The 13,205-nt window shown below is 40.4% G+C and overlaps 1 protein-coding gene across 1 annotated transcript in view; it reads left to right on the forward strand.

Annotated features, from left to right (window-relative positions):
- The window catches only part of LOC121730164 (probable G-protein coupled receptor 158), a 193,799-nt gene that overhangs the window by 104,702 nt on the left and 75,892 nt on the right, over positions 1-13,205 (forward strand). The window contains exon 3 of the mRNA XM_042119080.1: positions 7,726-7,909. Coding sequence (XP_041975014.1) covers positions 7,726-7,909 — 184 coding nt within the window. The remainder of the gene's footprint in view (positions 1-7,725; positions 7,910-13,205) is intronic.

Genomic DNA, 13,205 nt, shown 5'->3' on the forward strand with positions numbered 1-13,205 from the left:
TATATATTGCAAGTGCCTCTAACCCAGCACCACCTTGCTATCCCTTATTAAACCATACTTAATATTATAAATGCGAAAGTGTGTCTGTCTGTCTGATTGTTATCTCTTCACGCCCAAACAACTGAACAAATTTTGCTGAAATTTGGTGTGGAGATACTTTGGGTCGCAGGAAAGGAACATAGGAATCTTGTCTAGGATGTCCAGTTTTATATAAATTGACTAGCTGTTGCCCGCGACTTCGTCCGCGTGGACTTCAGTATATAGCTCGACGTCAACAAAATTGGAGTCAAAAGCTTTTATAAAAAACCCTGGTACCCCTTAAATCAATACAGCTGTGCAGTGTGCACACAATAAGTATTTCATTTTTTTATATTAAACTTTATATTTCATGCCAAATTTTAAAGCTTATATTTTAGCCCCCAATTACACAACTTTACCCATAAACTATTTATCATTGATAGGTTTAAGGTTATGTCACTGCACAGATAAAGTACTGAGTTATTTTATACCGTAGAATTATAGATATAACAATCGAAAAAAATCGAAACTTAAATGTAAGATGATACCACCTCTTATAGAAAGACTTTTGAGCAAGCGTCAGCGCGATGTAGAAGACGCACGGCGCCATTTATTATAAATTTTTGGAACTAACTTAATTTGAACAAATTTACGCATTTTCACCCCCTGACAACCCTTTTTTCCAGTAAAAAAGTAGCCTATGTCCTTTCTCAGGCTTTAGACTATCTGTATACAAAATTTCATTACAATCGGTTCGGTAGTTTTGGCGTTTGGCGTGAAAGCGAGACTGACTGACAGACAGACAGACAGAGATACTTTCGCATTTATAATATTAGTATAGATTATGTGCACACTGCACAGCTGTTTTTGGGTATATGGATTAATTAAGGGCCGCGCTACACCGGAATGGCGGCAGCGAGGCGAGCACTTTCAGCGCTGCCATTTCGGTGTAGCGCGGCCCTAAGAGGGGTACCACTTACCAGGGTTTTAAAAAGTTTTTAAATTTGACACAAATTTTGTTGACACCGCGCGCTATAAACTAAAGTCCACGCGGACGAAGTCGCGGGCAACAGCTAGTAACTAATAAGTATGATTAGTTCTATGTTACAATGAAGTAAAAAATAAAACGCCATCTGTTGAATCGTATTAGAACTAAAATGTTCATTGCATCGATATATTTCTGGATTTTTTATAATATTATACATAAAATATATTTAAGATTTTTGAAATATTATTTTAATACACATCCAAGACCCAGGAACATTGAAAACTTTTTGTTCCGCCTGCGGGACTCGAACCCAGGACCCCCGGGATGAGCGCTGGCCACGCGCAATGCGAATTAATTTTCATCGATATTTTCATGAAAATATTTTCCCACATCAAAATGTAGCCTATGTCCTTTCTCAGACTCTAGAATAACTGTGTACAAAATTTCATTGCAATCGGTTCAGTAGTTTTGGCGTGAAAGCGAGACAGACAGACAGACAGAGATACTTTCGCATTTATAATATTAGTATGGATAATGATATTGTACACAAAATATTAATATACATAATATAATAACTATAATATAACAATACACAATTTTGGTAAATTACTGTTTAGAGACTTAAAGCAAAATTTTGCAACAATTTCTTCATCAAAATGATAGCGAATTATTTCCTATTGACCTGTAAGATCCATCAAAAGCCTGTAGGTGCCTTATTATGCGCGATGCTTTTACGTTCATTAGATATTCGACAAAGCTTCTTAGCGCCATAGATAGATGCACTATTTTAAACGAAATCAGAATATGATTTCTATGAGATTAAATTGTCAACGTGCGGCACGTGCAGACTGGACGTCAAAAAATAGTGCTGCTGTCATATTGTATCACACGTCTCTTTAGTGTTACTGATAGTGACATCTCTCTTGCTCAGGCCTTTGTTTCTCTATTCCGCTAGGTATATTAACTTTATGGTACCGACTGGACTGTCAAAGAGATGAAAGTCTTGTATCACTTCGTTTCTTTTTACCACGCAGTGTTACTGACATCTCGCTTGCTCAGCCCTTTGTTCCTCTATTCCACTAGGTATATTAACTTTATGGTCCAGCATAATATGCGTATAAATCGGTTTCTCCCATGGTGCATTGAATCAAGCTGTAACTTCGCGTGCTTATAAGCGTCCCGTTTCCTTAACGATTCCTCACTTTGAGCATGGGGTGGTAATGACGTACGTGTGTAAATAGCTGACGATGTGTCTGACAGGTTAATTAATCCTGGCTGGGCGTAATAAGGGTATCCGTGTAACGTGTAAGTAATCTATGTGTTGTCCCATATATATATTGCTTACGAGTTTATTGGTACCACGAAAATCACAAGACAAAGTAATTAGTGTATTGATGGTTATAGCACAATAAACATAATGAACCAGTAGGCCGACTTAGAAGTGTTCTCAAAATTTATAAGTATGACGAAGTATATCATATCGGCCGTTTGTGCGTTGCTGAGCCCTTTATGGTATGCTTGCAGCGGTACCACGTGGTACAAGTACAACGCGCCGATTTTCTATAAATGACTGTGAAGTTAAGTGTTGTATTCAAACAAAAATGCTTTATGATTTCTTAAATTTACGCGAATATCAATCATGATATTATAAGATTGAAACACTTACGGATTTTGTCGCGGAGCACTTTTATTAATCCCGACATTTCGCCTGCTTTACAGCGGCCGTGGTCACGGGTGGACTGAGGACAGTCCAGTGAGTGACAGGCGTCCAATTCATTGAAGTTCTTCAACTACCCGAAGATTCATCAATTTTTGTTTGCGTTCCGATCTACACAGAACGAACTCACAGTGTCTTGAAGCCGAGGTGTCCTAGATTTGTGCTTTAGTTTGTTTATCACTGGATCCCAAGATGGTAGCACCCAACCATCATCGCGGTTAAAATTAGGGTGTTTTTTAATTTCTATGGCCTCGCGTATCATTTTCGGGCAGTATCTTGGTTCTTTTGCCAGTACTTGTGCCTTATCAAATCTTATGTAATGGCGAGGTTGATCCAGTGTGTGTTCAGTTCAGTACGACTCAGAGACAATGAGCAACTGGTCAGTTTCGATATACAGTCCCTGTTGACTTGCCTACCAATACAGCAGTGTATCGAAATTGCTACAAAAAGGCTTAGAGAGAATGACTTACCGGTTGAATATGCCGACTTGTTAGAACACTACCTTACATCTGGCTATATGTTGTGAAATTATGACTTCTACATGCAAGTAGATGGTATAGCGATGGGATTACCTGTTTTACCTGTTGTGGCTGATATTTTTATGGAAGACTTTGAGAAGTTAGCCCTTGAGTCCTCACCTGTACAACCCACCTTCTACAAGTGGTATGTAGATGATACTTTCACATTTACCTACGAGATTTATCAAAATAATGTACCAAGTATTGTACACATTGAAAAGGTCTACAGAAAACTCCGTGATGGTTATGTCTATCTGTTATGGGACGAACAACGTCCGTCAAGTCGTAGAGTCCACATCCTGAGGATGCTCCGGTGTTTTCAACTTTTCCGGAGATTTTCAACTTGCATGGTGGTGAGGGGCCTTGCACGGATTTGCCAACATTATTGCTTGTGTGGTGGTAGTGTTTGCAGGTTCTTGCATGCGAGTGTACGCATAGGCAGTGTGGGAGGAGGGAGGTGCTGTACGCATACCTATTCGTACACTCACTCATTTACTTAAAGGTGGAAGTTGTTTTCGCGGAATATTGGTAAAAAAAAAATATACTAAATATTTTAAACTATGGATTTCCGCAAAGTAACGCCTGATTCCATTAACTGAGAGGAGTTGCTGAAATGTGACCATTTTAGCCCCGCTGACCTCCATTATACAAGTACGCTGGACTTATGATACCCTTTGAAGTAACAGCTATTTTTTGTGTCTATTTGAAGCGGAATCAGCGCCCCCGATGCGGGGGAAGATAATTAAATTTGATGTAAAAATGACGTTTGAAAGTCGCCATATTGGCGCTGATAGCAGTAGTGGGAGTACTTGGAACTAATACTAGTGATGCAAACTGTTGTTATTGGTTGTGGTTACGACAAATTTAGTTCTCTTTCCCCGCATTGGGGGCGCTGATTCCGCTTCAAATAGGTACAAAAAGCAGGTGGGTATCATAAGTCCAGCGTACTTGTATAATGGAGGTCAGGGGCACAGAGTTTCGTTTGACTTTTGACAAAGCTTCTGACAATATTCTAAGGATGGGTTGCACCAGAGGCATTGTTATAAAGGTTAAGGTTATCGTCAAATATTGCGACTTTTACTAGAAATTCGACAGTTCATTTGACATTTTGTTATAGTTAAAGTTACGGTTAAAGTAAGTCGGTGCAACCCACCCTAATATGATGTGTGCATCATGTCTTTGTGTCAGATTATATCTACTGTTTGAGCAAGTAGCGCCCAGGGCCCCCGTAAGGGCTACTGGCGCCTGTGTGCAAAAAAAAAAGGATTTTGGCGCCCCTTTAGGCAAATTTTTTGGGTCCTTGGTTTTGGCGCCCCTAAAGATGGCGATTGAGCGCCATTAGAGGATGGCGCCCGTGTGCATTGCACACTTTGCACATAATATGGTAGTGGGGGCCCTGGTAGCGCCCTCTGCTACAACCATAGTAAAAGGAGGGGAAGTAAGCTATCTTCATATAAAGGCACCGCGCGCGGCTTGTATGTGTGCGCCATAGTATCAATGCGTCGCGCGTCGCCACGTACGGCACACAACAAAATCTCGGCGGTACCAGCCTTATAAAACTGGCCGAGATTTTGTTGTGTGCCGTACGTGGCGACGCATTGATACTATGGCGCACACATACAAGCCGCGCGCGGTGGTTCTTCCCCTCCTTTTACTATGCTACAATTTTTGCATAATTTTCCCTGTGCGGCTTGTGCTACTGGTACTCGTTTATGGTTACCCATCGTGAATGTAAAAAAGGGTATTAGGATTGTTTTGGGGCTCAGATAAATTTTGATATAGTGTCAAGGGTGGTGAGAACAACACACCGTAAATCATTTAGCTCGACGTGAAGAATAATAATTGTCTGTCATCTGCCGTCTTGACTCTTTTGTCGTTGAGTGTTTAATGCTTATTAAAAAAATATACAAAAAAGGCTGGTATAATTTTCAATTATTTTTGAACATTACCTTAGAAATTCATTAATTTGTAATTTGTTTTAATATGAATATTTGTGGCGTCTTACCATCTCATTTTTTTTAGAATAAGTGTCTTGTGTTATTTTGTATACAATAAATTTAATGTTAAATTAATATTATGTTAATCTTCATTTTATTAAAACAATTGTATTAAAACAGTTTTAAAACAATAAGCTAGTTGAGAATGTGTGAAGAATTAAATTTTAAATAGGTTATTTTTAAAATTCTGGATTTTCAAAAATTTATATATTTTTTTAAATTGTTTTAGCTTTAATAATGACTTGAATGGCTTTCATAACGCCACTATTTTAAAATCGTCCATTTAGCTATTAGGTGAAGGCCCAATTTCACGACTGTTAAAGTTAATGCTCGAATAAGTATCACGTTACCTCTTTCGTTTTTATATGAATGAAGGAGACATTTTAACAAGCTTTTAACAAAAAGACGTTGGTGAAATTGGACCTAATTACAGGTCAGAAATTCTTATTTTAACAATCAATGAAATTTTTGATTCCTTCATTTGACCTACCAATTCTTATCATCTTCTGAAAAACTAAGATTAACCCATTACCTTATATTTAAATAATAAGAACTTAAAATAATATTATTTATTCCATAAAAATATTGTTGTAAGAGTAATAGTTTTAATTTAAATGGCGTGCGAGTAATCAAAGATATATATTACGTGTGTGCCTGCGGTGTGAGTTAATCTGATGCAGAACATTTATTGTTTACCTTAATGAGTGAAATTATAATAATATATTAGTGTCCGACTCAGCCCGTAAATAATTTTAGTATAAATAACGGTTCTGATTAATTCATTAACACGCAACGTGGTAGTGAATATATAATTATTATTTTCGCCATTATAGTAAGTATATTATTTTTGAGTGTGGAGTGGCAACAGCATTTCCATAAAACCCAGAGAAAACCTAGAAAGTCTCCCTAGTGGTATAAAAGTAGACTCACATGGTGAGATGGAAAGTGAGGGAATATCACATCGTGGCGGCCGACTAGCAAAACTCTTCGAAGTACAGTGGTGGCACAACAACTTTTACCATTATAGTATTTTAAATTCTGTATCTCAAAAACTACTGCACCGATTTAGATTAATTTTTTTACCTCACTTTTTTTTGGTAAAAAAAGTGGGCCCCGTGCGAGTTTCTTACGCCGGTTCTTCTCGCCGGGATAGTTCCCGAACCCGTGGTAGGCACCGTAGCTAATATTAACATTCTGAAAGTATTTTCTTAAAATCTACTGAGAAATAAAACATTTTTTATTTTATTTTTATTTTTATTATTTTGATAAAACTTGCACTATTACCTAAGTTAAACAATACCTAGTAGAACAAAAAAGAATCACTTAAATCGGACTTGTGGTTCCGGAAATATACTTGCACAAACATAAAAACATACATACATACATACACTTTTGAAATTTGGCACATTTGCTCAGATGCTGATATAGACTAACAATTAACATAATATATGAAAATTGGGCAGTTCTGGGAATATTACATACATACGCGTCGAATGGATAACCTTCTTTTTTGAAGTCGGTTAAAAATATTCACGTACTTAAAGTAAAATTGAACACAATTAAATTAGGTAGGTAAAGAGTTTTGAATTATCAGAGACAAACACGTGAGGCATCGCGATGTCGCGAATATTTAAATGTGGAAAATTAGGAAGTAGAAAGATAGGCCCGTGTCTATGCAGTATGTAATATGTATACGTCGCAGTCATCTGGTTGAATCAGCTATTTGATTGAATGACTAGCGAATTCATAGAATGAGACCATTTAATTTACAGTGAAAGACTTGACGAGTTTTTAATTTTGACGATAAATGTTCCAAACGTTAAAGAGTTGCTCTATAGTCATTCAATTAAATGGTTTCATTCAATGAAATAGCAGATTCAACCAGATGACTGCGACATAATCATGGCGTAACAAACCAATTAGTAATAATACTTTAGAGAAAGTAGCCACGCGGAAAGAGTACCTTTTTTTCACCTTTTACGGAAAAATTCATGACGCGTGGCCGCTTGCCAATCACAAAAAAATGCTTTTTCAGCGCTGCAACTTTCACAGTTCTATACATAAGGAACACATACATACCCTAAAGCAAGGGTTCCCAAAGTGTGCGCCGCGGCGCCCTGGTGCGCCGTGAAAAGGCAAGAGGGGCGCCGTGAGTCATCCACCATCATTATCCGAAACCACAAATATAATAAAATTAAATTATAATATTTGATGAATATTATAATTTAATTATTTATTATTTACTTTATTTATGTTTATTACTTACTATTTACCTGCTTAATCTAACTATAATCATTAAATGTATTTATTTATATATCTTTTTCTAATAGCTAGTTTCTAGTAGGGCGCCGTAATAAAATATTTTACGTGTAACAGCACCACAGGCTGAAAAATATTGGGAACCACTGCCCTAACGTATTATCACTTAGTTTTGTTACACCTCTTAAATATGCATATTGCATATAATTTAACTTATGTAACATGCAGGTTTCCACACGTACACGTACAACGACACGGCGCACACGGCACGGGAGCCGGACGAGATTTTGTCCGTGACGTACGAGGACGGCAAGTGGTCGAAGCCGTACTACGACTGCGGCGGCGGCAACATCTGGATGCTGACCTACACCGTGCCGTTCTTCGGATACAACAACGGCACGTACTTCTTCAAGTAAGTACATAAGTATATTCAAAATACGTGTTATATTTTGTGGCTCTATAATAATCATTTAACTCATTACAAATATCTAATGAATATCCATGAAAATACTTATTTTTACTCTTACTATTCCGGCTATAACCAATATGAGCATTGTACTCAACTTCCGTAAGCGTCTAAACACAAGCTGAAGTTCCGCGGCGGAACGTTTTATACGTGGGAGAGCCATGCTTCGGCGCGAATGGGCCGGCTCGACCGGATAAATACCACGTTCTCACAGAAAACCGGCGTGAAACAGCGCTTGCGCTGTGTTTCACCGAGTGAGTGAGTTTACCGGAGGCCCAATCCCCTACCCTATTCCCTTCCCTACCCTCAACTATTCCCTTCCCTTCCCTTCCCTGCCCTCCCCTATTACCCTATTCCCTCTTAAAAGGCCGGCAACGCACTTGCAGCTCTTCTGATGCTGCGAGTGTCCATGGGCGACGGAAGTTGCTTTCCATCAGGTGACCCGTTTGCTCGTTTGCCCCCTTATTTCATAAAAAAAAAAAAACTTCAGCATGATTACGTCATCAATGTCAAACGCATACAATATAACGCGACGGAATTTCGGCATGGTGTGTCATCGGTGATTTAAAATAGGTACATTGCAGGCGGAATCATGCTGAACTTCCGCCGCGGAACTTCGGCATGGTGTGTTTAGGCACTAAGACAGCATCATTTTTAACCTTAAGAGGATACACCAGAGGCTAGAGAAATGAAAAAAAAGTACGTGTAATATCTATAGCTGTCTCCCTTACCTCAAGCCTATACCGCAGAACGCGATAGAGACAACTGCAGAAAATCAACGATTCGTTGTCCCCTGATTCCTTCTCCAAAACTTAACCGATTTAAGTACTTTTTTCATTAAATATTAAAGAAAGGCTTGAGCTGTGTTCCTATGTTATATAATCTAGCCAAATCTGTTTTCTGGATGTTTGAACACAGCGGAAAATCTGGCCATTTTCTTGGGTTTTTGAACGTTTATATCTTAAACAATAACTAAATTATGAAAAAAAAGAAAACATAGGGACATTGTATTAGTGGCCGTAGATATTCAGGAAAAAAATTATAACTCTACCTGCATCATCCAGGGAGGAAACAGGGGACAACGTTTGTATGGAAAAAAGGGTGGTGTGGACTCCTCTTAAGGCGCGATTCCACCGCGGCGCACGCTGTGCACGGATTTATATTGTTTGACTAAACAAGTCAAACAATATAAATCCGTGCACCACGTGGCCGCCGTGCACAGCGTGCGTCGCGGTGGAATCGCGCACTTACGTACATACGGTCTACGGTACTGCTACGGGCTACACCGTAGTCTCATGCTTTTTTTTTATGACATAAGGGGGCAAACGAGCAAACGGGTCACCTGATGGAAAGCAACTTCCGTCGCCCATGGACACTCGCAGCGTCAGAAGAGCTGCAGGTGCGTTGCCGGCCTTTTAAGGGGTAATAGGGGAGGGTAGGGAAGGGAATAGGGGAGGGTACGGAAGGGAATAGGGGAGGGTACGGAAGGAAATAGGGGAGGGTAGGGAAAGGAAAATAGTAGGGGATTGGGCCTCCGGTAAACTCACTCACTCGGCGAAATACAGCGGAAGCGCTGTTTCACGCCGGTTTTCTGTGAGGATGTGGTATTTCTCCGGTCGAGCCGGCCCATTCGTGCCGAAGCATGGCTCTCCCACGTCAATGTAAAGTATCTTTTACGTTTTATTAATTATTATTATATTATATAATATTATGTATACTTGCATCCCAGCCTATGGGACAATTTATACTGTGACACTCAAGGACTGCCGTGGTAAAGCTATTGCATAGCATTTTTTATCAACTTTTTCAATTGTAGTAATTCGCATACAACTAGTCACATTGCGTCGCGTCGCTGTGTCCGTAGGTGCTAGGTTTTATTCGCCTTGCTCAAAGTTTTTGATAAAAGCTATGCTAGCTTAGACCAGTATTTCCCAAAGTGTGGGTCGCGGGTAGATTTTGGGTGGGCCCTGAAACTTTAGGACGATTGTCGTACTCGTTCGATTGTCATTTTATACTTCTTCGTTCGTCATTGTGGGTGCATGCGGGACGGGGGCGGGGCATTCGAACGCAAACGTAATTATAAGTAAGGCTGACGATGATGATAATATGGTGGTGAACTACGATAAGAATTAACAGGTAAATGCTGAGGCAGCAACATACCGCTGCTTTTTTGTCTTCATGACACAAGGTGGGCCGCGAACTTTAAACTTTCTTCTAGATGGGTCGCGGTCCCGACAAGTTTGGGAAACACTGGCTTAGACACATTGTTATCAGATGTTAAATTAACCAACTATGACACGGTGTAAAAAACAAATCATTATCCTTTATTTTGGCTACACTGTTCTTGATCACCGTAAAGGATTGACACCATCAAGGCGATCATGCTAATCTGATAAGACACTCCTCTTACAGCATGCGTTTTGAGCTATTCTAGCACTCAAGTCTATTCGACATGAATGAGGGTTGTACGGCGCTATGTAACCGTCAGGTCTATCGTGTCAAATGTCGTGTCAGACAGACATATATTGAGACAGCTATATCGTGATATGCGGAAACTATTTCGTAACATAATATAACACGACAATTGACACGATAGACCTAACGGCTACATAGCGCCATACAAACATCGTTGTCGTTATTTATAGAGCAATGTCAAAACTGGGCAATAACATGCTTTGTACATATTAATAAATGTTTTATCATAATAAATTTTTAAAAATTGCCCGTTTGAATGAAATTGAATGGAGCTAAGTCAGGCAACCCTCCCTACCATCATGGAGGAAAAAGCCACCAGAGAACCGTTGATGGTATTCATTAGCAAAGTTGTCTCCAGTGCAGCCACAGCAAATGGCTCAACGTTATACACAGGCCACAACAAATTAAACTATACACCAAGGCGAGTAATAACAAACACATCAACACAACACACACGAAATCAAACACAACGCACACGATCACAAACCCCAACGTCCACACAGACACACTTCACATCAACCCACAGGCCAGGAGAAATACATGCGCCAACACAATCACAGGCACACACAGAAATACAACGGGCAGTTTCAACCGAAATTGTAACACAGCCGACCCTAGAGCAAACCCAACAATTACTAGCCCGCGGACAAAACGGGGAACCGAAAATTAAACTAAGGCCGATCCCTCTCTTTATGTCTATTCCAACCGAAACATTGGGTATAACATACAGCCGTCTTAGCACTCCCAACCACGTCAACATCTCACCGGGACTAGCAGCAATCCTAAACGGAAGTACATCAAAGACGAACATGAAAATGAGCAAATATTTAGCTCTCCCAACAACTACCTTCGCTGGCCAACCATGCAGAATACTGAAATCAGACACCAAAACGATAATAGTATTCGAATGGGATGCGCAAACAGCCTTTGAACGGGCATGTTCGTCTTTGAAGGAGTTGGGAGCAATGGGGATAAGACACAGTACCACCCCACGCATAATCAGCGTAGACGCCATGTCACTGGGACAGGACAAAGGCAGGGCTGCAAATTACTATGGAATAGTAAAAGCCTCAGAACATCATGAGATAATCGTCTACGAGAACAGAGGGGATGACCTAAGCTTCCTCAAAAAGAATCGTGATGATCAGCCAGCAACGTCCCAACCCAGCAATAAGGCGAACTCATCCTCCGCAAGTGAACGACTCCAAGCATCACGGGAGACCAAAAAAGAGGATGAGAAAGAGAGAAATAAAAATGAAATTAAGAAGTCTCTAAACTCAACGGCCAAATTAAAAGCGTTTGTGGGCTCCATCAAAAAAGTACTTCATCGTGAAAGAATGATCGAGGATAAAAACACCCTTTCTCGGATCAAGGCTTCGTCACAAACAAATCGGCAGGCTTTAGCAATGGAGGCTTTTTTGAGGGAACCATCTACACAAACACCGGCAAATAAAAACAAAAGATATAGGGCCGATCTCGGGCAAGTGCTCCCGCCAAAACTCAGACTGGCCCAGAGCCCCGAAGATCATATAATAAATGCCTTCCTCGAGTTCCAGGCGATAATAAGAGCAAATAAGACCATAAAGCTCTTGACCTGCAATAAGATCATGCAGGCCTATCAGCGGAAAAATCAAAAGCTGTTAGAAGTGAGACTCGAGGATGCAAAAGCTGCCATATACGACAATGTCACCTCCACAATAATTGCCGGGGCGATGACAGGGCAGTATATGGCGGCGTTAAGTGCCGACTGCGGATTCGTGGTTCTGGACGAGGATGAGACAAAACGCACGGGAACTCTCAAATTTATCACAAAATCTGAGGATCCAATAGTGGTAATAGCGGAATGTACCAGAATAATGCTGGAAGACAGGATACTAGAAATGGCAGAAGTCCTATCTGGGGACCCCGAATCCAGCATGGACTGGGATATATTCGCGAAACCTATCAACTACTCGTGGGTCAATGGGGTTCCTGGATGTGGGAAGACAACTTGGATCATTAATAACTTCAATGAGGAAACAGACGTTATAATAACAACGACAATCGAAGCAGCCGAGGATCTAAAGCAAAGGCTATCGCTACGAACTGGCAACAAAGTTAAAGATAAAGTTCGTACCATGGCCTCTTTGCTGGTAAATGGGACAAAAGAAACCTACAAAAGGTTGATAGTTGACGAGGCCCTCATGAACCATTTCGGCTCAATCGTCATGGCGAATCAGTTAACAGGCGCCAACGATGTCATCCTCATTGGAGATATTAACCAACTCCCGTTTATAGAGCGTGAAAACCTCTTTAAACTTAATTACACTCGTCCAAACCTGGTAACCAGCATCACCCAGGAGTTGTCTTGCACACACAGGAGCCCTATGGATGTGGCATACGCCTTAAGCATGGTCTATAATAACATCTATTCATCGAAGGAAATTGTGCGGTCCCTAAAGCTAATGAAGTATACAGGAGCGAGAATACCTAAAACCAATCTAAATACCCTGTATCTTGTCCACACACAAGAGGAGAAAGCAGCCCTCACTAATACAGGCTATGGATCGGGAACGGACTCTCGCGTCCTCACAATCCATGAAGCTCAGGGATTAACGAGTCCCTCGGTGATCATCATACAGACCAAGTCCCGAAAGCTGGCAATCCATGACAGCGTTCCTCATGCAGTTGTAGCCATATCCCGGCACACTAACACCTGTGTCTATTACACTGACACTGATGGAGACGCTGTGGCAAGCTTCATAAAAAGAGCCACGGAGGTGTCAAC

The sequence above is a fragment of the Aricia agestis genome, chromosome 9 (genome assembly GCF_905147365.1).
Source record: "Aricia agestis chromosome 9, ilAriAges1.1, whole genome shotgun sequence".
Classification (NCBI taxonomy): domain Eukaryota; kingdom Metazoa; phylum Arthropoda; class Insecta; order Lepidoptera; family Lycaenidae; genus Aricia; species Aricia agestis.